The following is a 26,727-nucleotide window of genomic DNA, read 5'->3' as shown; positions in this document are numbered from 1 at the left end:
CATCTGCTTGTAATCATAAACTTTAATTTAGGAAGATGCTGATTTTTTTTAAATGTGTGTTCGTGTTATTCGAATTTCTCAAGTTTACAACTTCGTTAGAGCATCTACGGCTGAACTTGAGAAATCCGGTCTCTCAAACGCCCGCGGACGCGATCGGACGCGTCCGCAGGCACTAACCAATCACACCTCATACTTTGTGCTATGCATTCGACTCTCATATTTCATCCCCAGATGCATACAAACCGTGTTTTAAGAAATTCTACGTACTACGCACATCACGTTAGCCTAACTACCGCTCGTTGTCAGAGATGTCCATGACCTCGATGCCGGGCACCGGGTAGATGGGCGCGTAGGAGGCCTCCTCCTCATCCATATACGCAACCATGTCATCGACTTCCACGGGGTTCTCTGCCTCCGCCTCATGCAGACGACGGCGATTGGCCTCCGCCTCTGATTTCGACAGGAGGGAATCGAGGATCGCCTGTTGCTCCGTGTCCCCCACATCCTCCTCCTCCTCCTGCTGCTCGTCCTCCTCCACCTCCTCCTCCTCCTCCTCCTCCTCCAAGTCCTCCTTTGGATCCATCGTGTCCGGAGGTAGCCCTGCGGCGATCCGGGCTTCACACCTTGCCCGAATATGCTCAAGGAGCTGCAGCCGGAGCTCTGACGTTAGATATGGGTAGCTCCTTATCCGGAGGCATGGGGGCATGGCTACTAGTGGTGGCGGAAGACGATTGGAAAGTGGCGGCGGCGGCGGTGGCGGCGGACGGGACGGGGGGAGGGGAGGAGGAAATGTGGACGGATAGGGTTTCAGTGCCGGTGACACGGCTTAAATAGCCGAGTTAGGGCACTATGTGGCCTGCTAGAGCGGCGCCACACGGTGCCATCTGTCCGACGGAGGAGACGAGTTTCGGACCATCGAGTTTCGGAGTGTTTTCGTGTGGGACTCCATCGTTAGTCCGACGGATGACCGGTCGTGCCTAGATCTCCCCATATCGCCTCATATTTGAGCTAGATATGAGGGGTTTTGGTCAGCTCATGAGTTTGAGGCCGGTTTGAGAAGCCCGTCTGAAATGTTTTTTTTTAGCGGTCATTGGCCAGGCTGTCCGTCGGGACATTTGAGGCGGGTTTGGAGTGCCCGACTACTCTTAGTCAGAAAATTTGCTGCTTTTCTCAATGGTGCTCATAAATGTAAGTTACTTGTGCGTGTATACGAATACAAGTGTCTGGGTATTCTTTCATTTGTGAGAAAGAAAAATTAAGACGTAGCGGTGCTTAACCATGGACAGCCCCGGGAGCGAGCCGGCACATGCGTTTGCAATCGCACACCGGCCACTCAAAGTGTACCTGACCTGAGGACAGGGACCCCGCTTCGCGAGGAGAGGAGATCACAAGGTTCAGACTTCAGATCCGGAATGGTAAGCTTCCCCGCCTCAAATCTCTTCTAGGGTTTTGCTTCCGCCCCCCTGACTCGGGAGATACCGTTGGCGAGATGCAGGCGTCGATCTCGAGCCCGCTGCCGGTGGCCTGGTACCCCGCTCTGGCCGTCCTCACGGTCGCCGTCGGCCTCATGCTCACCGCCTCCTTCTTCATGTACGTGAGCAACCAACCCCTACCTCTCCTATTCTTCTCCCCTCCGCTCCGCTCGTGCTTGATTTGGGTACTTGGATGTGAATTGTGCAGTGACCCAGTGGCGATTGGTTCTCGACCTGCAAGTAGAGCCGCTTATTGGCTGTGTGCTGTGATAACCTGTAGGATGTAGTACTATCGGATGTAGGAGTAGAAAACACGAACATATTACAGGGGCACTAGTAACACAACTATACATTGGCACTTGCATTCTGTAAGTTGCACAGTTAGTGTTCAGTGCAGATGCATCAATTCACTGTTGTTTGGTACATGTGCTTGCCGTTCTCGCGCCTACTAGGGACAATTTGCTATTGGACCTCAGGGAAAATTTGTGTACCGGCTAGCTCTAACCTCCGATTCTCTCTTTTTACGGACGTTTCACAACTCAATTTGCGAGTGGGTTATCGTGTACTCCCTCCGTTCCAAAATACTTGACTTCCATTTGTCCAAAAATGGATGTATTTATATACTAAAATATGTCTAGATACATCTATATTTTGATAAATGGAAGACATGTATAGTGGAACTGAGGGAGTATATGTTTGCAGTTCCTTGGTTGTGAGGCGAAGCAACTTCGTTCTTTGTTCATGTTGAATTACACAGGACCATTCATAGATATATACTTATAGATTAGTCCGTTGACAAAAGACTACCCACCATTTTGTTGATTCTTTGATCTCTCTATATGCCAGTTATGAAGCGACCATATCCACGCGCAGCCGAAGCTTAGCCAAGGAGCTCACCACCGCAGCTGTTGCTTCCGTTTTTCTGGTGAGCCCACTAAAATGCTGATTGTTTCATCAGTTCGTATGTGGAATCAGAGCTGGTTGACATATTTACGAAATTTGCTTTGTTTGTTCCACAGGGTTTTGGATCTCTTTTCGTTCTCCTCGCAAGTGGTGTTTATGTCTGACGAGGGACTTGCAGCCTATACCTACATGGACATCCAAGAATTTCTCTAGGGGAAAGGACATCAAAGATTGAAAATTCGTGTTTACATGTAGTCTTGTGTTTAGAAGTTTATTTCAGTTAACCCTCACTTCTCATGTTACATGACATATTACTATTATAATACAAATACAGAACAGAAAGATTGAAGTGCCTGTAGTTATTGCCTGCAAACTGAAGCAAGTTAACTTTTATCGTTTTCGTACTAGTACTAACACCAGATTCATTCAGTGGAAGAACATTCTTTGATATTATAGGTGACCTACACATTCACACCCAAACCTTGCTATATGTAATCTGGTCCAAAGTTCAATCCAAGCATGACCTGCATTATTTGTTCTGGTTTAAAGGATTCTGTAACCTGTGTGCATAACGATGCTCACTAGCAGCATATGTGCACCAACACAATATAACAATAGTAAACAACAGATGAACCAACAAAACATTTCAAACAACTATTTGCACCACATTCAATTCAGTTTCAAACCACCATGACAGTTGCACCACATTCAATTCAGTTTCAAACCACCATGACATAATACCGGAGAACTCGAAAAGTTTCAATCCCACAAGACGATTCCCACAATTCAACAGAATGGAGCTGTCGCGCAGCTCTCCAGGCCAACGATAGAAAAAAAAAATTAGTCTAGATAGCCATCTGTGCACCATATCCAACTACGGAATTGCTCACAGGAGGTCAGCGACGTCAGAGGGTAACTCTGCCAACTGAGTATTGCAGAACCTTTGGATGTCAGACAGGACACGCTCATCAGCACGAGCAACGAAGCTGATTGCGACACCAATCCCTCCAGGCTGTCCACTTCGTCGAACATGACGAAGGTATTGTACTGGTTGTGTTGGCAGATCATAGTTGATGACAACAGGGACCTGCAATGCGTCGGCGCCACGAAGGTCGGTGGTGACGAGGACACGGGATGATCCTGACCGGAGATCCTGGACGGCAACATCTCTGGCGTGCTGGTCCATACCACCATGGCTTGCCGAGACGGTGTACCCCCTGCCACTGATCTTTTCGGCCAGTGACTCAACCTTCCGACGTGCGTTGACAAAGATGACGTTTTGCGTGACCGCCATGGTGTCAAAAAGATCACATAATTTCTCAAACTTCAACTCTTCGTCCTCAGCTTTAACATGGAACTGCTTAACACTAAAACCCTCCAATTCTTCATCTTTCGGCACTATGACCTTCATAGGCTTATTCATGCACTTCCGGCAAAGTTCGAGAGCTTCATTGGACATGGTGGTAGAGAATACAGCAAACTGGATTTTGGCTGGGAGAAGCTGGATAATATCATAGATCTGCAAGAAAGATGAATGGTCACATGTTACGAAAATAGACGCCACAAAGAATTGCATGAGATTAACAAGATCTATTTTTATCGTTTCAAATTAAATAGAACAAGCAATACGAGGGAAGTTTTGCAACCATTGTAATCACTATACAACGGAGCTGGTATGATGATGCAAAACCAACCTGGTTCTTCAAACCTCCTGCGAGTATTTCATCTGCTTCATCCAAGACAAACATTCTGACGTTATCTGGACAGAGCACTCGTGTTCTCAGAATGTCCAGAGCGCGGCTAGGAGTAGCGACAATAACCTGGGTGCTGCTGGACAAAATTTGCTTGTGCTCACGAACACTAGTCCCTCCAAGACAAGCATGAGCTTTGACACCTAGCCACTGACCAAGTGCTCCAATAACTTTCTCGGTCTCCTGTGCCAAGTCACGCGTTGGTACAAGAACCAAAGCTTGGCATTCAGTGGATCCATAATCGAGTCGCTGGAGAACTCCACAGGCAAGTGTCACAGTTGTTCCAGACAGTGACTGCTGGATAACATCCAGACCCTTGCACAATGGGACAATTCCTCGTTGATGGACTAAAGAAGGCTTCTCCAGGCCTTCAAACAAAATCTCATTAAGACTTCACTATAATACATGTCGAGTCAAGAAATAATTGTATACGCAAATAAGCATCTCAACATAGTAACAGATAAACCAAGAATTACCATATGCATATATTCCTTTCAGCAGATTTTCTTGAAGACCCATCTCAACAAAACTGTCATAGATTTCATTGTATGTGTTGAACTCCTCGTAAAATTGAGTTAGCCTATACCATGTCATGTTGGAAGTAATCAAATATCCATAAATATAAATGAAACAGTAAGGCAAGAAAGAGAAACAAACAGACAGAAGTAAAATATCAGATCACATACCGCGTAGTCATCTTAGAAACAGGCTGCTTTCCATCAAACCAAGCTCCTTCTGGTGTCGTTCCAGAAACAGTGCAAACAAAGTACATATTATTAAAATATTTTCTAACTCAAACTTCAATAAAGCAGGGATGTTTCCCCTGTTCCATCAGAAACATTGCCGAACTTTTACAGCAAAAGGGTTTGGAACTAAGCTCCTATTTTACTTTCTACACACAACCATACCAAAACCAATGTTTTCGAAAAGCATCAATGCACTGGATCAGAAATTAAGCAGTACTCGCTCCGTAAAGAAATATAAGAGTGTTTAGATCACTAAAGTAGTGATTTAAACGCTCTTATATTTCTTTACAGAGGGAGTATATAAAATGGTTGAAGACAATAAAACGAAGTATTCAATAATCAAACTCTTCTAGTTTCTAAACGGGTATTTTGTCCATCAGGGTAATGTTCCCTCCACAAATTAGTAGAGCAGTTACTGTTTTTCACATAACTCATCTCACATCTCCCTAGTAGTTTTTGTATTTCATCTGTTTTAACCTTCTTTTGTTCAAGTTCATATTCTTATCCTATGTAAGCGTGTTTGTAAAGCAGTAATGTAAGATGTTTACCTTATGTTCATGTAAATGCATGCCCCACCACAATTGGTAAGAGCATGTCTAGTAGAGCCCTTAAACCCTCAAATAAACAGAAATAACCATTTTTTTACGGGTTGAAACGAAAAAACGGCAAATAATAGAACCTAGAACCCCTAAACCCTTAAAAAAAATTACGGATTGGATCTGGGGTTGCCCTCCCAATCTGTAAAAGTGAGGATTGGAGAGGGAAACCCACCTCCAACCTGCACTCCACCGGTCGTTGCGCGGGAGGGAAATTTCCCCTCGCGCTCCCTCCCGTCGGACGCCTCGTCGATCCCGTCGCCACCGCGGCGAGCCATGGAGGCGCCGCCGGACTCCTCCGTCGCCCCGGCCACCCCGCCCCTGGCCTCGGCCTCGGCGACGCCTGCGCCGGCCCCGTCCTCGCTCCCTCTGCCCGCGCCGGAGGTGCCGTCGGTTGTGGCCGTCGGCGCGAAGAGGCGGCGTGCTGGCCAACACGTCATCCTCCCCCAGCCCGCCCCGGCCGTCGCCCCGGCCGCAGCGACGCCGAAGGTGAGGAAGAAGCCCTCCCTTGGGCCGAAGGGGGCAGCGGCGCCGAAGGTGAAGAAGGCCACCTCCAGGAAGAAGCCGACGGCCGCCCCGGCCCCCGCACCTCCGCCCGTCGTGCACGAGGTGCTCGACGGAATGCCTGCCCCGCCAATGTCATTCATGGGGCTTCTCGAAGAAGCGGAGGTGGACATCGGGGCTCCTTCTCTCGAACCCCTGGGGTTTGGTGATGACTTGCAGGAAGAGGGTGATGAGGAGGAAGGGGAAGATGAGGAGGAGGTGACCGAGATAGAGGAGGCGTTCGCCGCCGTTGCAAAACCCACCGTGCGCTCGACAAACTATAGCGAGGACGAAGATATTCTCTTGGTTCGTGCTTGGGCACATGTGGGGTTGGATGCAAGCACCTGTACCGATCAAACAGGTAAACGCTATTGGCAACGCATAAAGGACTTCTATTGCAAGATCAAGCCGGAGACCGGTGGGTACATCCCTCGTAGTTGCCGGTCGCTTCAAGGCCGGTGGGAGTTGATGAAGCCCCATTGTGCTCGTTGGAGTGCGGCAATGGACCAAGTGAAGGATGCACCGCCTAGTGGAACCGTGGAGAGTGACTATGTGAGTACATATATGTTGTTCACATTTATTTTGATTTTTTATGCTATTGTTATGTGAGTACATATATGTTTACTATGCTATTGGTGAGTTTGTAGGAGGCAATTGCTGACTTGAGGTACAAGGAGATGGCCGCTTCCAAGGGCAAAGCATTCCCATTTAAACATGTTTGGAAAATTCTTCAAACTTATGACAAGTGGAAGTTGAGGGATCAAGAGACCGCACCCAAGAAGTCGGCAATGGTTAGGATGGATGATAGTGAAGAGGAGGGAAGGAACGAGCACAAGCCCGCTGGAAACAAGAAGGATAAGCTAAGGAAGAAGATGGAAGGAGAGGCGTCAAGCATAAGGGAGAAGATAGAACATATGATGAAGTCAAGGGAGGCATTGACAATGGAGAGATTGGAGACAAAGCTTCTTATCAACGAGAAGAAGAAAGAGGTGAAGCTTGCACAAGTTGAAGCAAGGCGTGAAGATGCCAAGCGCAAGGCCGACTTGGAGGAGAGGATGATCAAGGTCAAAGAAGCAAAGGCATGGAAAGAACTCATGGTGGAAGAGAAGGAGCACATGATGATGTCCAAGAAGGACATGGATGAAGACCAATTGATGTGGTGGAAGGAGTACAAGCAGGACATCGCGGAGAGGAAGAGGATATTCCGTGGTGCGTCCTCTACTCTTCGAGGTACACTCCGATGAGTGGTGGTGGCGATGGCGGTGTGGAGGACTCCACCACCGGCGACAATGGAGGTGCTTGATGGACGTGGAAGTGGTCTAGGAGATGGCGCCAGGTGCAACTTTTTGGTGATGGTGCCGATGAGAGGGGGAAGATGATGATTGTGTGATGTAAACTATTAAACCATGCATCAATGATCTTCATTTCCGTGTTTGTTTGAAGGTTGATTGTGTTTTTCTAGTGAAAATTGTGATATGTCAAATGACAGTTTTAAGGGTTGGGGTTGGGGCAAAGACTAGAACCCTCAAACCCAACCCTTATAACGGAATATTCTGTTATAAGGGTTGGGTTTGAGGGTTCTAGTCTTTGCCCCTGTTTTTCAACCCTTAAAAGTGTCAAAAATGGCCAATTCTCAACCCTTAAAACTAAAACCAGATTTAAGGGTTTGAGGGCTCTACTAGACATGCTCTAAGGCTGTCATCTTGCACACTCTCTACAGTCCATGTTTTGGTGTACACCCCTTTTCTTATATTCCCAATTGTGCCACTCAAAAATTGAAAATCAGTTTGCTTTTCATTTTCTATAAAGACTGGTGGTCAAATGCTAATTGGGTGTTTTCCTTCTAACTTGTGATAAAAGACTTGGTTAAGAAAAGGTTTGAAGGTATACAAGTGTAACAATTTTATGCACATAGGATGGTTGACTCACCTTTTGTCTGAGTTACTCTAAGCATGCATACTGAACTTCCCTTGATAGATTGTGCTCCTTCAGCTCCCACAGTCTTTGCTGCTGTTTCTGCCATTTTCATTTCTTTCTCGTGTTCCTTTTCCAATAAACTTTCTGAGTCCATCATATTGCATGTTGAGGTTGCAATCCTTGTGGCGTGACTGCTGCTCCCTGGGTTCATTCCTTTGTTCAGTTCCTTTGAAGCAACTTGCCCCCCTGTGGATCCTTTTTGCTTGGGATCACTTCCCTCGTACATATTTTTTATAGGTGGCTTCTGTAAACCTTCATGGGCACTGTCAGAACTGATGTTAGCACACAAAGTGGAACCTTCTGTCGATTTTTTTTGCTTCCGATCTCTTCTTCTGTACACATTTTTTATAGATGGCTTGTGACCTTCATGGGCAGATCAGAAATGATGTCAGCAAACAAAGTGTCAACCAATTGTTATTGTGCCAAGAAAATTCACAGCATACATCATAAACATATTTGATAAATATAGCACAGCAAAGTTCACAAATGTGCAGTTTTCACTGACCTCTGAAGACCTCTTCAATCAAGCTTGTTGAAGTTGAACTTCCACTTATGGATTGCCCACCTTCAGTTTTTGGAACGTCTTCTGTAGCTCTCTCCGAGTTCGTTCTGGTATCCACTATAGCACTTGCATTGTTTTCTTTGATCTCTCCATTAGTTCTTAACTCTTCAGTGAACTTCGACACTTGCAGCAATGTAGCCATGTCTTCTGTAGCTTTTGGAATGTCTTCTGTAGCTCTCTCGTAGTTCGTTCTGGTGCCCAGTATAGCACTTGCATTGTTTTCTTTGATCTCTCTATCAGTTCTTAACTCTTCAGTGAACTTCGATGCTTGCAGCAATGTAGCCATGTCTTCTGTAGCTTTTGGAATGTCTACTGTAGCTCCCTCGGAGTTCGTTCTGGTGCCCACTATAGCACTTGCATTGTTTTCTTTGATCTCTCCATCAGTTTTAAACTCTTCAGTGAACTTCGAGACTTGCAGAAATGTAGCCATGTCGCAGGTCATCAGTTTCTTTTGATGTTTCTTGTCAGAACAATCTTCCAAACCCGACATATGATCACCTCTTGCCGAGCTTTCACTTGGGGATTGCCCCCCTTCTGCTGCTTTCTTTGAGTTTGTTGTGGTGGCTGCCATAGCACTTCCGCTGTTTTCCTCGATCTCTTCATCAGCTCTTAACTCTGGAATGAACTTTGCCACTTCCAGCAATGTAACTGTTTCTGTAGTCTTCGGTTCTTCTTTACATTCCTTGCCTAAGCAACTTCCAAAATCCAAAGAATAATTGCCTGCGGAATCTACTCCAGTGCCCTCTAAATCCATTCCTTTATTGAGTGTTTCTAGAGGTACCTCAATACCTTCTTCTCTTATATCTGCATATTCCTTCATGACACTACCATTCCGTTCTGTGGTTTTCAGTTCTTCTTTACATTCCTTGCCTGGGCAACTTCCGAAATCCAAAGAATAATTGCCTGCGAAAACTACTCCAGTGCCCTTTAAATCCATTCCTTCATTCAGTGTTTCTGCAGGTACCTCAATACCTTCTTCTCTTATATCTGCATATTCCATCATGACGCTACCATTCCCTTCTGTGGTTTTCAGTTCTTCTTTACATTCCTTGCCTGAGCAACTTCTGAAATCCAAAGAATAACTGCCTGTGAAATCTACTCCAGTGCCCTCTAAATACATTCCTTCATTCAGTGTTTCTGCAGGTACCTCAATACCTTCTTCTCTTATATCTGCATATTCCTTCATGATGTTACCATTTCGTTCTGTGGTTTTCAGTTCTTCTTTACATTCCTTGCATGAGCAACTTCCAAAATCCAAAGAATAATTGCCTGCGAAAACTATTCCAGTGCCCTCTAAATCCATCCCTTTATTCAATGTTTCTGGAGGTACCTCAATACCTTCTCTTATATCTGCATATTCCTTCATGACGCTGACCTTCCGTTCTTCTACTTCTTTCCATTGCCCTTCTATCCTTCTTGCTTTGTCTTCAATCATGAACTTGACTGGTCTAGATGACCATCCAAACACAAAGTGGTAAGAGAAAGGAGCACCAACAAGACTTCCCAACGCTATCCTCAACCTAATAGGCTCCTTATCTCCGCTTTCCAAACTTTCCTCATCCACCTCAAGCAAAACTCCAACTGCAGATGCAACTTGATATAGCTCCTTCCAGTTTCTATATGCACCTGGGACCCCATAGACCAAAAGCCACTCTCTGATCAAGTCAAGTTTCTCCCCATCACCTTCATCCCACCTTGCTACAGTAAAATTCACCTCCTTTTCATCTAGAAATGTTTCTACATTGGGAGGATTTAAACAGCTTAGTAGGTCATCCTCTGAGTTGAAGGATGCCACGAAATTCTGTCTACCTTCTCTCTTTATATACCAGCCATCAGTCAGCTTCCAGAACTTATTTAGTTCAATTTTCACTGCTGCCGGGTCCAAGTTACAGGCATTAGATGTGATCAGCAGGCAGTGATGGTAGAACTTTTCATTTTCGACAACTTCCTTTGAAGGCTGAATCATGTAGAATGGAAACCTTGTAGAATGTCCAAATAGCTGAGCCGCAGTACCCAGTTTGTCTTTTATCCTGCATTGATCCAAATTGTGTGATGTCTCTTTACAAGCAAAGCACTTCTTTTTACCGGATAAAGTAGTTAGTTTTTGCTCCGGCGCAGCCTTATTTTCTCGACTATTACATCCCATCACTTGTGTTGCAATCGGTCCTTCTTTGGCGCTTTCTGGTACAATGTGATGCCCTCTTGCTGTTTATATCAACCTATACAAGCGCATATCCCAAGGGAAAAAAAGAGAGAAGTCAGGACCAGATCCTTTCAAAGAAATAAAGTAAGCGCATGGAACAAAAGTGTGTTTGTTAGCTAAAATTAAAAAGGAAGGATTTTATGGACATATCGAGCATCTATATAATATGGGAATATTTGCAACCTAAGTACTGAAATAATGTCTCGAATAGTGTCTTTGTTATAAATTTCAATCTATTAAGGTAACCCGCAGTGGTCGTGGTGGTGGGCAAAGAGGGTCAGATTGCACCCTTCAGTTTTTGCTTATTGGATTGAAATCTTCTTTTGGCTCAACTAGGAAAGAAATGGAAGTTCCAGTCTCTGAAGATCTACAGGATAAATCAACATAAACAGAACCATGCACTTGGGAAAAAAAGTACTCCCTCCGTTCCAAAATAGTTGTCGTCGAACTAAAACCACGACAAGTATTTTAGAACGGAGGGAGTACTTCCTAAATTTAGTACTAAATTTTCTAGGAAAGCCCACCGAAGATGTCAATAATACTAGAAATGCTAGCATGCCAGAGACTTAATAACACCTAGAAAACAGTCACGTCACCGTGAAGATACTAATCAGCACCCGAAATATGATAAAACATCACTTGAAAACATTAAATAAAACAGTGAAGACATGCCATACAATTAAATACAAAATGTTCGCTAATGCACAGCCTGAATAAATAAAACCTTATAAATCGCAAAAAGAGCGGTGGAGACCGCCACCACGTGTCGACTGACCGTTCAACCAGGTTAATCTACGCCGTCCAACTCCAACGGCCACGAGACCAAGTTGCCATGTAATGGTGATGGCGATGGTCCATCAACCACACCATCAGGCCCCAGCTCTGTCCCCCCTCCCAAATAAAATAGAGTAAACAAACCATAGGTAGCCATCATCAGATCGACTAATGGCCCCCCATTAGCCAAGCAATCATTGTATAGCATAGTACAGATAAGGACTGCCCTTCTCTATAAGAAGGGCTGGACTCGAACTCGATCGTGCGCTATGGAGGTTGGGCCCCCACAAAAAAAACGAAATGGAAAATGAACTGATGTTGGCAGTAGGATGTGCGAGTTGTGAGCACGGCGTGCCGGTCGGTGAGGTCTGACCTAGATCGAGGGCACTCCTGAGCCTCCGCCGCTTCGGAAGACCAACGCCAGCCCAGGATGGGGGGCGGCGGCGGGCGCCACGGTTTAGGGCGAGCTAGGGTTTTAAGGACAGGGACGGAGCTAGGGTTACAGCAGTTGAATTGGAGGCGACTCGTAGACCGTGGCAGGCTTGTGAGTCCAATTTTGATAAGAAAAGCTAACACCTAATGCCGAGGAGGGACAAGGTAGAGCTCCGGCGTACCTCCAGAACTAGGGTGGCGGCGCACAGCGGTAGATCGGCCGGGGATGTTGAGGGAGGCAGACAGGAAAAAATTTCGGTCTCGATTGATGTAGGGCGAGCGATCAATCCACGTCGCCGGGGACAGTGGACTAGTGATACGACGGCGGACACCGGAGCGAAAACGCCCGGTGTGCTGGTGTACTAAAAAGGCCCTCGGGATGTTCTTTCATTTCGACCCTTCAGTTGGGATGTTCCTTCATTTCGACCCTTCACACGTTACTAATGTACAACAAGCCCATATTTCGTTGTCAAATAAACCGCCCCCTCCGTTTCGAATTATTTGTCTTAGATTTATCTAAATACAAATATATCTAGACACATTTTGGCGTTTGATTGATATATCGGTATAGTCAAATCTAATAAAGTAATTTGGAATAATCTTTAGGTATACGCTATCGTGTCGCAGCCCCGTGTCGCTCCCCCGAAGGGCGACCTGGGTGCGAAACCCTAGCCGCGACAGCCCCATACACCGCCACCAACCCCTCCCTCCGCCGTAGCCGGCGAGCGCCGTCGGGAAAAGCCCGCGCGGCGACGGCGGCGACGGGCCTTCCCTTCCCTCAAGTCTGGAGCAAAGCTGCGTGGGGATGCTCAGCCGGGATGAGGAGGTGCCCGACGACACGAATGCAAGGCGTCGCTAGTGTGTGCATGACGCGGTCTTGCGGACGCTGGAGGCAGGGCGGCACGCACGTGGAATCTGGGTGCTGGGGCGGCGACCCAAGGGGCACTCGGCGGGGCTGCTCCATCACAGCTGCGAGGGCAGCGTGGGGGCCGGCCGTGGACACCGGTGGCGGCGGAACTGGGTTTTTCCCTGCCCAGATCCATTTGATGTGGGTGGTGGTGGCCCGGATGTCGGCCTACGTAATGGACGACGGTAGTTCACACCACCGACGTTGTTGGGGCAGGCCAGAGGTTGCGGTGGAGGTGGTGGGGTCCTTTGGGCGTGATGAAGGTGGTGCTGTGGTGGCGGGATTGATCTAGGCAGAGCCGTGTTTGCCGTGTTCTTGATCTAGTTTGTCTGGTGGTGGTGGATGGGTGCCATGAGATGCGCTCTCCTCCCGTTGTCGTGGTCGGCTCGTTCGAGAAGCTCCGGTGGACTTAGGGATTCGTGGTCTGGGTTGGAAGAAATCCCTACTTTGCGATGTCCGAGGTTGACAACGGCGATGCCCACGACGTCGACCCATCCATGGAGGCGTTGTCTTGGCCCCGATTCGACTCTCTCCCTCATGCTCAGAGGAAACTGCTACTTGTAATAGTGTTGGGATTCTCTAAAGCGGAAGGGTGATGTAATATAGTAACAGATAGTATTTTCCTCAGTTAAGAACCAAGATTTATGAACCAGAAGGAGATGGCACACAGACAACGTCGACAATACGTGCGCATACACAAAGCAGATGCTTGCACCCAACAAAGATAAGGGGGCATCACTCCCTTTGTTCTTGCCAGTTGTAAAAATCAAATATGGTAGTGGGAGATATAAAGGAGCCGCTAGGAATAAGACTACTGATCCTTTACATATTATCAGACCAATCCTATGCCATAGGATGAGATGAATGATGGTCATTGGATCTGCTACTAGGCCGGTGCATGGATTGTTTTATTGCTTCGTAATAACTGCTTCCAGTTACCACCCACAACACCCTCGCTAACGACTCTCCTAAAGTTATGGCCCTCAAACTGTCCAATCAAGTTTGCTTATCCTCTTCTAAAAAAAAGGTTTGGTTACCCTGAAACGTGAAGCCCTCAAACTATGCGGCCAAGTTTGCTTTCGATTTATATTTCTGAAATGTTTGATTCCATCAACTAATTAATTTGCTTCAACTATAGCCACAAAAAATTCCATCTAACAGAGATTCCTTAGGAAATTTGTGTCCATTATAAATGTTTATTATTTTGTATGCAATGAAGCAAGAATTTGTTTCAGGCGACCAGAAAATTTGCTTCCATTTAAATTTACATTTGCATCTATGAGCAACAATTAAATTGTCTTCCACTCAGATATAGAATGGTTTCCACTGTAGTGAGTAAATTGTTTTCAAATAAACAAAAGATTTCTTGTAAAGAGAAGGGAATCTCCTTCCATGCACAAAAAAGTCTAATATAATAAAAAATGAACAAATTAATTATATTACAAAAATATTCTGATACAAGGTCCATGTTTAAGAGACTAAGGCGGCTAGGAACCGAGGGTATTGTCTTAGGCTGTAACTTCACAATAGGCAACACATAGGTGAAGAATCACCAAATAAAAGTCGTCGCCGTTGTGATGAAAGCAAGCACCAGGGCGCCACTGCTAGCAATTGACCGCCACATGGAATTATCCTAGTCAGTTTGCTTGTCGTGAAAGCTACAACTAACGCATGTCATCAAGCCGGTGGAGTACGTAAGCAAGCACATCCTCAACAACGGCCTCAATCGTGTCTCCGCCCATCTCTCCACCAAATCCCATCTCCACCTTCAGATCGACACTGTCGCATCATAAGGAGAGGATAGTACAATGCATTTGAGGAAGTAGTGATGCACGGTTGGCATTGTTTGACGCAAAACATATGTACAACAAGAAGCAGTTAATCTATCACAACATACATGATAAGCAATGGAAGCATAACAAAATTAGGATGAAGGGAAATCAATATGTTGTAAGGAACTTATGCAAAACATAATAGGAAGCATGGCTTACACAAAGAAATGAGTTGATATGTCATATCATACATGGTGCCATGCTTAAATTTAAATGGTGCCCAAAAAGAGAACAATAAAATCAAAGAAAGAGAGAAACATGAACTATGGAAGCAAACTACCTAGACCATAAAAACATATGTACCATAATACAGAAGCGTAACATATTGCAATGGTGGTAGCAATGAAATCAAGAGTTAAAAACAGTACAAAGTATGGAAGCATCTGTTGGGGAACGTAGCATGCAATTTCAAAAAAAAAATCCTACGCTCACGCAAGATCTATCTAGGAGATGCATAGCAACGAGAGGGGGAGAGCGTGTCCACGTACCCTCGTAGACCGAAAGCGTAAGCATTAGCTTAACGTGGTTGATGTAGTCGAACGTCTTCTCGATCCAACCGATCAAGCACCGAACGTACGGCACCTCCGAGTTCTGCACATGTTCAGTTTGATGACATCCCTCGAAACTCTTGATCCAGCAAAGTGTCGAGGGAGAGTTTCGTCAGCACGACGTCGTGGTGACGGTGATGGTGTAGTGATCCGCGCAGGGCTTCGCCTAAGCACTACGACAATATGACCGAAGGCGTAAACTGTGGAGAGGGGCGCTGAGGGAGTCCTGGATTAGGGGGTGTTCGGATAGTCGGACTATACCTTCAGCCGGACTCCTGGACTATGAAGATACAAGATTGAAGACTTCGTCCCGTGTCCGGATGGGACTTTCCTTGGCGTGGAAGGCAAGCTTGGCGATGCGATATTCAAGATCTCCTACCATTGTAACCGACTCTGTGTAACCCTAACCCTATCCGGTGTCTATATAAACCGGAGGGTTGTAGTCCATAGGCAATCAACTCCATACACAACAATCATACCATAGGCTAGCTTCTAGGGTTTAGCCTCCTTGATCTCGTGGTAGATCTACTCTTGTACTACCCATATCATCAATATTAATCAAGCAGGAGTAGGGTATTACCTCCATCGAGAGGGCCCGAACCTGGGTAAAACAAAGTGTTCCTGCCTCTGTTACCATCCGGCCTAGACGCACAGTTCGGGACCCCCTACCCGAGATCCGCCGGTTTTGACACCGACATTGGTGCTTTCATTGAGAGTTCCTCTGTGCCGTCACAATCAGGAAGGATGCCTCTTCCCGTCTTTAAAGACGGTGCCGTTGCTAAGGGAGCCTTGGCTGTTGGCCAGACCCTCCGGCTAGGTGGTTTCCTCATGACCACCTATTCGGCTGTTGCGCCGACGGTGACCTCTCGGGTCATCAAAAGCAACCTACACGTCAGCTCGGAGCTCGTCGAGCAGCTAGATCCAATGGAGCTCTCTTCCGTAAACGAGCTCTTGGATCGCATCGCCGCCCTAGGGGTCGCTACGGATTACGACCAGGTTGGGCTTAAACCCGATCTAAGAGAAATTAACTCTCCCCAAGTCACCCACCACGTTGCCATGGTAGAGGCGCAGTACGGCGACCCTTCATCTATTTTAAGGACTAGCTACGTCCGAATTCCCGACTCCTCCAAGCCAGATACCCGCGGAGGGGAGGATGTAACTCAAGACCTGAGCTTAGGATCAGGCAACGGGCTAGATTCGTTGGACAACATCCAAGAATCCAAACTTCAGAGTTCGGAAACTCTTCGGCCTCCGAATCTTGGATTGGGTGAGGTTTCAGATTCAATGACACCCGCCCACCCGAACATAAGCGATCTCTGCCAAATCAGGCAGAGGCCCGAGGAAACAGTACATCATTACTGGGCCAGATTCCTCCTGGTTATGAACAGGATAAAGGATTGCCGCGAGGAAGACGCAATCTCAATTTTCTGCAGTAATTGCACGGACGAGGGAAACCTTAACGCCGTAAGTTGCCGTGATATTACACGCTTCGCTGACTTGGCATCCATAGTACAAAAATACTGTGCGATGGAAAGCGCCTGGAAAACCGAAATACAATTTTGGGATAATCCGGCCTTGAATAGTAATCCCGTCCGAACTAAGAGGGTGCATTATCATAGGACACCCGGGATAAACACCAAAAAGCCAAAACCCTCTACAGGGCACGGAACCGTACTAGAAAGGTGGCTTGATGGACCCTGTAGAATTCACAGTACAGAGGACGCCACACCAACTCACAGCCTTAGAGCATGTTGGATACTCCGGCAGGTGACCAAAATTGGCTAGGACCTCTTAATCCTGGAGGCCGCAGAAAGCCAGCCCGAGGACACCAGTACCATTCTCAGAGTCTTCGAGACTTTCGCATCAAACAATGTGCGAAAAAGAACACTCCGCAGCCTCGCCGAAGTCTATCAAGTTGCAACGATAAATCCATGGAGCGACACTGCTATTACCTTCAACGCAAGTGATGAACCTAAATTCCGAACAACCCGAGCACCAGCCGCATTGGTCCTCAATCCCATAGTGGACGGCTTTCGCCTCACCAAGGTGCTCATGGATGGAGGCAGCGGACTGAACCTCATTTATGAGGAAACCCTCCAAAAAATGGAAATAGACTGGAACCGCGTCGAGCGAAGCAGCACAACCTTTAGAGGAATAATCCCCAGTCGGGAAGCGCGCTGCACAGGAAAAATCATACTAGATGTGGTGTTCGGCACGCCGGATAATTACAGGTCCGAAGAAGTCACGTTTCAGGTGGCCTCGTTTAAGAGCAGACATCACGCTTTACTGGGACGGGAAGCATTCACAATCTTCCAAGCAATACCCCATTACGGGTACATGAAGCTTAAAATGCCTGGACCGAACGGAATTATCACTCTAACTAGTGATCCGGACGTAGCACTCCGCGCCGAAAACAAGACGGCCGCATTAGCCCTTGAAGCACTATCTGAAGCCTTAGCGGCCGAAGAACTGACTGCGCTGCGCTCCACGGTTAACAGGGATGATGTGATACTCGATAAGAGATCCAAATCCACATCCTTCAAGCCAGCTGACGAAATAGTCAAATTCCAGGTCCATCCAACGGACCCCAATAAAACAGCTTCCATCGGGCACGACTGAACCCTGATGTAGACGCCGCACTGCGAGAGTTCCTACGAGAAAACTGGGACATTTTCGCCTGGCACCCTTCAGACATGCCAGGGATCCCACGCAGGCTGGCCGAACACAGCTTAAATATCCTAAAAGGATTCAAACCTGTCAAACAAGCCCTTCGGCATTTTTCCGAACCCAAGAGACAGGCTATGGGAGAAGAGCTAGCCAAGCTATTGGAGGCCAGATTCATTAGAGACATAAAACATCCGGACTGGCTAGCAAACTTGGTGATGGTACCAAAGAAGGACAAATCCTGGCGCCTGTGTGTCGATTTTAAAGACCTTAACAAGGCTTGCCCAAAGGATCCTTCCCCCTCCTCCGTATCGATCAAATTATCGATGCCACCGCAAGACACGACTCGTTGTGTTTCCTCGACGCATACTCCGGTTACCATCAAATCAAGATGGCAGAATCAGACCAAGCTGCAATAGCATTCATCACACCATACGGCCCATTCTGCTTCAACACAATGCCCTTCGGGCTGAAAAATGCTGGCGCAACATATTAGCGCATGATCCAGACATGTCTGGCAAGTCAGATCGGCAAAATAGTGGAGGCGTATGTGGATGATGTGGTCGTCAAATCAAGACATGTCGAATCTCTAATAGACGACTTGAGGCTTACATTCGATAACCTCCGAAAATATGACATCGAGCTCAATCCGGAAAAATGCGTCTTCGGCGTTCCAGCCGGAAAGCTCTTGGGCTTCATTGTATCCGGTAGAGGAATTGAAGCAAACCCAGCCAAGATCCGAGCTTTGTCACAATTGGATGTCCCAAAGGACCTTAAACAAATACAAAAATTAACCGGATGCGTGGCGGCTTTAAGCCGCTTCATCTCTCGCTTGGGAGAAAAGAACTGGATTATGCATTTCGACGGCTCCAAAATGTTGGCCGGACTGGGGGCTGGCGTCGTCCTGACGTCCCCCATAGGAGACACAGTCTAATATGTGCTCCAGATCATGTACATGGATTCCAACAATGCAGCCGAATATGAGGCCCTCCTACATGGTCTTCGGATAGCAGTATCCATGGGTATCCAGCGCCTAGAGGTACGCGGGGATTCAAACCTCGCGATATCCCAAATAAATGGAGACTTCGATGCCAAGGACCCAAAAATGGCAGCTTACCGCAACGCCGTCCTAAAAATGTCAGCTCGGTTCGAAGGGCTGGAGTTTCACCATATAGCCCGAGAAAACAATCAAGCAGCAGACGTCCTGGCACGCATCGGAGCAAAACGCGATGCAGTCCCCCCAACATCTTTTTGGAAAGATTGTTCAAGCCATCCGTAGCATGGGAGGGGGAACCCACAAATAACAGCCCGGACCCAGCCGCACCACTCGACGCCGAACAATCTGACACAATTGGAGGCTCTGCCAATGAAATTACACCTTCAACCCACGTAATAATGGCGGTCATCGCCCCATGGACAGAACCATTCCTAGCCTACCTTACTAGGCAGGAACTCCTGGAGGACCAAAACGAGGCCCGCTGCATAGTGCGGCGATCTAAAGCCTATAGAGTCCATGAGGGAGAGCTTTATAAGAAAAGCACTACCGGAGTCCTTCAAAGGTGCATCTCCGAAGAGGAAGGGCGGAACCTTCTGGCTGAAATTCATGCCGGACTCGGTGGTCACCACGTCGCTGCTCAGTCCCTTGTTAGCAAGGCTTTCCGTGCAGGCTTTTATTGGCCGACGGCCCGGGCAGACGCTCAGGACTTAGTCCAACGATGCGCTGGTTGCCAACTTTTTGCCAACCAAAGCCATATGCCACCCACCGCACTCCAAACTATACCCATCACCTGGCCTTTTGCGGCCTGGGGGCTTGACATGGTCGGACCCCTTAAAGGTGGAACCGATAGGAAAAAATACTTACTGGTCATGGTGGACAAATTCACCAAATGGATAGAAGCCAAGCCTGTTAAAACGGCCGAATCCGGACCTGTGATAGACTCCATATCCGGGGTTGTACACCGTTATGGCGTCCCCCACAGCATCATAACTGATAACGGTACAAACTTTACCGCCGACGAGGTAAAACTCTGGTGCAAAAACATGGGCATCAAGCTCGATTATGCTTCCGTCTATCACCCACAAACCAACGGCCAGGTCGAACGTGCAAATGGTCTTATAATGAGCGGCATTAAACCCAGACTGGTGTGGTCCCTCAAGGAATCTAACACGTACTAGGTAGAGGAGGTCGACTCCGTGCTATCGGGGCTGCGGACCACGCCAAATCGCACCACCGGATACACACCATTTTTATGGTGTACGGCGCAGAGGCAGTCCTGCCCTGCGACATAATTCATGACTCACCTAGAGTGCGCATGTATGAAGAAAGAGAAGCCGAGCTCGATCGGCAGGACAACTTGGACGCCCTGGAGGAGGAGCGTGACGTGGCAAAAGCCCGTTCCACATTTTATCAACAGCAGGCCCGAAGATATCAAAGCAGAGAAGTACGGGCCAAAAATTACAATGTTGGCGAACTAGTTCTACGCCTGCCGGATAAGAAAAAGGACAAACTCAAGCCCAAGTGGGAAGGTCCATTCATAATCGACCAAGTCCTGACTGGCGGGGCGTACCTCCTGCGAGATGCGTCGGATAACCGACTCGAGCCGAACCCGTGGAACACCACCCGTCTCCGAAGATTCTATGCCTAGCACCGGACTCAGTGTTCGTCTCCTTCCTCTGTCCATTTTTTGCATTTTTCTGTCTTACATTTCTCTCCTTCCCCTCTTTTCTTTTCTTTTATAGCCCTTAAAGGCTCATCTAGTAACGCGCCACTCGCGCTCATTAAACCTGGGGGCTTCTTTAATAGAAGCTTATTTATACAGGCTTCATGCCCAACACATGCGTCAAACTTCCGCATGTACCTTTTTCTTCACCATTATATGCATCGATATGACTTAAGTTTTGGCCAAGCTGGGTTGCCTGGCTCCTGTGCTTACCCCTACGTTCCCGATTGTTCGGCTAGGTGGTAAAGGGAGCACCTCTGCAATTGTTACTCCCGGGTCAGCCGGATGTGTACCTCAGACTGGGTAAAGCCGAAAGCTAGCGTTCTTAAGGGAATATTCGGTCGGTGAGATAAAATGTAGTGACCAGACCTCAAACAGTCTGATCTCTGTGCTCTGCTGTCATCCCTAGATCAGTAATGCTGACACCACACAGTACTCGAAGGATTTATAGCAGAGTAGCAATCACACACTTATTACATCAGGTGTCTCAAAAGAGAACTTATTACAATAAATATGGCTTAAAGCCACCTAATAACGATAACAGTGGAAGGCTTGGAAGATAAGTGAGTCCATCAACTCCAACGGCATCACTGAGTATAGAATCACGACCTAAAAACTCCTTAATCGTCGTCTGAAAAGTCTGCAACATTAACGTTGCAGCCCGAAAACGGGTCAGCACATGGAATATGCTGGCAAGGTAACACATAGGGAGTAATGGAATGAAACAACTATACTATATGCATATTTGGTTGGTGGAAAGCTCTATGGTTACAGTTTTTGCGTAAAGCTAATTTTTCCCTAGTTCAAAGGAATAAATTTAATTACCATCAGGGTGGTTGTTAAACATTGAGAATGGTTGACAGCATTCTCAATCCCAATTAAAGTAACATCATTAAACCCAACAAATTTTACTTTAGAGTAACATGTTGAGATTCACATGATAATCCAGGTACTAGATACTCAAGATGTCCATAACCGGGGACACAGCTAACCATGATTAGTTTATTACACTCTGCAGAGGTTTGCGCACTTTTCCCCACAAGACTCGATCGCCTCCGTTGGATTTCTCGCATTACATGGTGTTTGAGAAACAGATGACCGAGACATAGTCTTTCAGAAGCGCTAGCACCTTACGATCGGGTAGACCGCACCACCTACATCCCCTACATCTGCTAGTCTACCCTGTAAGAGTTCGCACGACTTAATCAACTATGCCAGAGCCCATAATGGCTTGTGGCTGCACACGGAAGTTTCTAGTATGAATAATCTCACGATCCCTTTGAGCCTGGGTGGTGGTCCAAAAGAAAAACAGGCAAGTCCTGGAATACCCAGGTGCCTCAATCCACCCAGATGTGTGTTTAGGTTGCCACCTTAAATAAACCATTAATTAACAATCTCACATCTGTCATGGATATCACTCACCCAATCCACGTCTACTAGCATAGCATGGCATGATAAGAAAACGTAGAAAATAACTCCCAAAGGTTTGATAATAAACAGGTAATAGGTACTACCTCATCTACTTCCCATCCCACAATTTAATTAGATCCTAATCATGCAATGTGTGAGGATTGATCTAATGCAATAAAACTGGGTTGTAGAAAAAGGTATGATCAAAGTGTTACTTGCCTTGCTGATGATCCGCGAAACCTAGAGATTCAAAGTAACAGGCGGCGCACTCCGGGTATTCTATCGCAGACAAACAAACAAGCATACAATAAGTACTCATCTAATGCACAGGTAAAACTCAAATAGAAGATCTAACCAGAAAGTTCAACTTAAGAACCCTGGTTTGCAAAAAGAATCAAATCGAACGAAGCAAAAGAAATCAAACGGCGAAAGAAAACAACTTCGTTCTAGTAATCTGGATCTATGTCAAATTTTACAGTAGCAAAAACTTGTTTAAGTTGATTATTTGGAAAGAGGGTTTCGAGACGAAACTCCAGGCGCTTGAATCGCCTGATTCTGATAAACGAGCGAAAAGTTATACCAAAACGAAAACCGGATCGGAAATCGCGATCAGAAAATAATCGCGGAAAAATTCGACGAAAAAGAAAAACGACGAACGGAATTTTTTTTCCAAAAAAATGGCACAGATTTCGAGGGCGGCGAACCTCGGGCGACGCGCGGCTCCAGCGGATCGACGGCGGGGCGGCGGCGGCGGCTGGCGGCGGCGGCTGGGCTGGCGACGGCTGGGCCTAGGGTTTCGGGGCGGCTGGCCTTCGGGCTGGCTTGCCCCGGCTTATAAAGGCCCCGGCCAGGGGAGTCCTGGCCGAGTACGGCCCATAGTCGGTTCCGCTCTTTTTTTTTAATAATTACGCTCGGAAAAAAATACTAAACGGACTCCAAAAATCCTGAAATAAATTCTTCCGGGTTTCTAAAATCAAGCCCGATAAAGTGAACATTTATTTGGGCCCTGAATGCAATTTTGAAAAACGCGCATTTTTCCTAAATTCAAATAAAAATACCGAAAAACTCCGAAATAAATCTTATTTGATTTTTTTATTAAATCCTCAATATTTCTATATTTTGAGAAAGTCATTTTATTCCCTCTCTCATATTTTTGTAATAGAAATAATTGATGATAAAATAAATAAAATCAAATGATCCTGTTTACAAAATTTGAGAAAACTCAAATATGTAAATAACGAAATCCCCAACTCTCTCCGTGGGTCCTTGAGTTGCTTAGGATTTTCTAGGATCAAAACCAAAAGCAAAATAAAATATGATATGCATGATGATCTAATGTATAACATTCCAAATTGAAAATTTGGGATGTTACAAACCTACCCCCCTTAAGATGAATCTCGCCCTCGAGATTCGGGTTGGCTAGAAAATAGGTGAGGGTGGTCCTTGAGCAAATCTTCCTCTCGCTCCCAGGTGGCTTCATCCTCCGTGTGGTGGCTCCACTAAACTTTGCAAAACTTGATAACCTTGCTGCGAGTGACTCGGCTGGCAAACTCGAGAATCTTGACTGGTTTCTCCTCATAGGTCAAATCGTTATCCAACTGAATTGCTTCTAATGGCACTGTGTCTCTCAAAGGTATGTTAGCCATCTCCGCGTGACACTTCTTCAACTGAGAAACGTGGAACACATCATGAACTCCTGTCAATCCTCCTGGCAATTCCAACTTGTAGGCCACTTCTCCCATACGCTCCAAAACTCGATATGGCCCTACAAATCGTGGCGCTAACTTCCCCTTAACTCCAAAGCGCTTAATCCCTCGAAGTGGGGATACTCGAAGATAAGCTCTGTCTCCGACTTCGTAAACTGTCTCTTTGCGTTTAGAATCTGTGTAGCTCTTCTGCCTGGACTGGGCTACCTTGAGCCTATCGCGAATCAACTTCACCTTTTGTTCAGACTCTTTAATTAGATCTGGTCCAAACGACTGGCGGTCTCCAACTTCGTCCCATGACAACGGTGTCCTGCACCTCCTTCCGTATAGAGCTTCGAAAGGTGCCATCTTCAAACTGGTCTGATAGCTATTATTGTAAGAGAACTCTGCATATGGCAAATTATTATCCCAACTAGATCCATAATCTAGCGCACAAGCTCTCAGCATATCCTCCAAAATCTGATTGACTCTCTCGGTCTGTCCATCTGTCTGCGGATGAAAAGCTGTACTAAATTCTAGCCTAGTACCCAAAGTCTCATGCAACTGCTTCTAGAACTTTGAGGTAAACTGGGTTCCTCTATCTGATACGATGCTCCTCGGAACTCCATGCAAACATAAGATCCTGGTCATGTATATCTTTGCCAACTTAGCACTGGTGTAAGTGGTCTTTACTGGGATGAAATGAGCTACCTTCGTCAAGCGATCAACTATGACCCAAATCGAGTCATAGCCTGAACGAGTCCTTGGTAATCCCGTGATAAAATCCATGCCTAGCTTATCCCACTTCCATTCGGGTATCAGCAATGGTTGTAACAATCCTGCTGGCTTCTGATGCTCTGCCTTTACTCTCTGACATACGTCACAAACTGCTACATACTCCGCAATACCCTTCTTCATTCTGGTTCACCAGAAAATATCCTTCAAATCCAAATACATCTTGGTATTTCCTGGGTGAATCGAATACGGTGAATCATGTGCCTCTTACAGAATCAACTTTCTGATCTCCGGGTCATTGGGTACATAAACACGGTCTTCAAACCATAGGGTGTCGTGCTCATCCTCACGAAATCCTTTAGCTTTTCCTTTGCTCAGTTTCTCCTTTATAGCGGCAATCTCTTTGTCAGTTTTTTGAGCTTCTCTGATTCTATCCATCAAAGTTGACTGAATCTCTAGTGCTGCTACATAGCCTCTCGAAACTATTTCCAAACATAGTTCACGAAGATTTTCTGCTAACTCCTTGGGTATTTCTCCCGTCATTAACGTATTGACATGGCTCTTGCGGCTTAATGCATCAGCTACTACATTAGCCTTCCCGGGATGATAATGCAATCTCATATCATAATCCTTGATGAGCTCCAACCATCTCCTTTGTCTGAGGTTCAACTCCTTCTGCGTGAAAATGTACTTCAAACTCTTGTGATCCGTGTACACCTCACAATGATTTCCGATGAGGAAATGTCTCCATGTCTTCAAGGCATGCACTATGGCTGCTAACTCCAAATCATGCGTGGCATAATTCAATTCGTGAGGCTTCAGTTGTCGTGAAGCATATGAAACAACTCTCCCTTCCTGCATAAGCACTGCTCCAAGTCCTCGACGTGAAGCGTCGCAATACACCTCAAAATCCTTGGTCTGATCTGGCAAAATCTACACTGGTGAGGTAACCAAACGGTTCTTCAATTCCTGAAAACTTGCCTCACACTCCTCAGTCCATTTGAACTTAGTATCCTTCTTCAACAACTCCGTCATAGGCTTCGCAATCTTTGAGAAATTCTCAATAAACCTCCGGTAGTATCCTGCGAGTCCAAGAAAACTCCGGATCTCTCCAACTGTTGTTGGGGTTTCCCACTTGGTCACGGTTTCAACTTTAGCGGGATCTACTGCTATACCTTCTCCGGATATAACGTGTCCGAGGAATCCTACTTCCTTCAACCAAAACTCACATTTGCTGAACTTGGCATATAATTGGTGTTCTCTGAGCTTTCCAAGTACCAAACGCAAATGCTCCTTATGCTCCTCTTCATTCTTTGAATATACCAGGATATCATCAATGAACACTATGACGAACTTATCCAAAAACTCCATAAACACTTTGTTCATCATGTTCATAAAATAGGTAGGCGCGTTAGTCAGACCAAATGACATAACGGTATACTCATACAGCCCATACCTGGTGGTAAAAGCTGTCTTCGAAATATCTTGTTCTCGAATCTTCAACTGGTGGTATCCTGATCGCAAATCGATCTTGGAAAATACTTTAGCTCCTTGCAATCGATCAAATAGATCGTTGATCATTGGTAGTGGGTACTTGTTCTTGATTGTTACTTCGTTCAATCCTCGATAATCAACAACCATCCTTAATGATCCATCCTTCTTCTCCACTAGAAGTACTGGCGATCCCCAAGGCGAAGAACTTGGGCGAATGTAACCTTTGTCCAGTAACTCCTTAATCTGCTTCTTAATTTCCACCAAATCTTTTGCTGGCATCCTGTATGGTCTCTTCGATATTGGCCCAGTGCCTAGCAATAGCTCAATCAAAAACTCAATATCTCTATCTGGTGGCATGCCTGGCAACTCTTCTGGAAATACATCAGGAAAATCCTTTACCACCGGTACTTCCTCCTGCACAACTCCTATTAGGCAATTTACTTGGGTCCTCTTTGGCACATGCCGGGATACATACTTGATCCTTCTCCCTTCTGGTGTGGTAAGCAAAATTGACTTACTAGCACACTCGGTATTCCCTTCATACTTTGATAACCAATCCATGCCTAATATCATATCCAATCCTTGAGATTCCAATACTACTAGGTCTAAGGGAAAAACATAGTTACCAATCCTTAATGGTAACTGATCACACCATAGACTAGCCACATACTCTGCTCCTGGCGAGGTTACTAACATGGGTGACCTAAGGGCTTGGGTTGGTAGGTTATACTTATCCACAAATCCCCTTGAGATGTATGAATGCGATGCACCAG

General features: G+C 46.3%; 2 protein-coding genes across 6 annotated transcripts; one reads left to right on the top strand and one right to left on the bottom strand.

The window, feature by feature from the left end:
- Positions 1-1,285: 1,285 nt before the first annotated feature.
- Positions 1,286-2,729, top strand: LOC119316681 (transmembrane protein 258-like). Of its 3 annotated transcripts, none has more exons than XM_037591043.1 (4): positions 1,286-1,415; positions 1,496-1,590; positions 2,319-2,397; positions 2,492-2,729. In XM_037591043.1, exons 1-4 carry the CDS (start codon positions 1,413-1,415, stop codon positions 2,537-2,539), a joined length of 225 nt encoding a protein of 74 aa, XP_037446940.1. In that variant the 5' UTR covers positions 1,286-1,412; the 3' UTR covers positions 2,540-2,729. The 3 variants fall into 3 exon arrangements, with proteins under 3 accessions (XP_037446940.1, XP_037446938.1, XP_037446939.1); XM_037591041.1 differs by having other exon boundaries at positions 1,322-1,415; positions 1,490-1,590; XM_037591042.1 differs by lacking the exon at positions 1,286-1,415 and having other exon boundaries at positions 1,422-1,590.
- A 303-nt stretch (positions 2,730-3,032) lies between these two features.
- LOC119316680 (eukaryotic initiation factor 4A-10-like) lies at positions 3,033-12,312 on the bottom strand. 3 transcript variants are annotated; one of them, XM_037591038.1, is made up of 7 exons: positions 12,142-12,312; positions 8,494-10,769; positions 7,941-8,351; positions 4,813-4,861; positions 4,603-4,706; positions 4,070-4,494; positions 3,033-3,894 (listed from the first exon to the last, which is right to left on the bottom strand). In XM_037591038.1, exons 2-7 carry the CDS (start codon positions 10,694-10,696, stop codon positions 3,262-3,264), a joined length of 3,825 nt encoding a protein of 1,274 aa, XP_037446935.1. In that variant the 5' UTR covers positions 10,697-10,769; positions 12,142-12,312; the 3' UTR covers positions 3,033-3,261. The 3 variants fall into 3 exon arrangements, with proteins under 3 accessions (XP_037446935.1, XP_037446936.1, XP_037446937.1); XM_037591039.1 differs by lacking the exon at positions 12,142-12,312 and adding an exon at positions 11,901-12,087; XM_037591040.1 differs by lacking the exons at positions 7,941-8,351; positions 8,494-10,769; positions 12,142-12,312 and adding an exon at positions 6,356-6,518.
- Between the last annotated feature and the right edge of the window lie 14,415 nt (positions 12,313-26,727).

This window comes from Triticum dicoccoides, chromosome 6A (genome assembly GCF_002162155.2).
Source record: "Triticum dicoccoides isolate Atlit2015 ecotype Zavitan chromosome 6A, WEW_v2.0, whole genome shotgun sequence".
Classification (NCBI taxonomy): domain Eukaryota; kingdom Viridiplantae; phylum Streptophyta; class Magnoliopsida; order Poales; family Poaceae; genus Triticum; species Triticum dicoccoides.
This window is presented reverse-complemented; position numbering and strand designations above follow the sequence as displayed.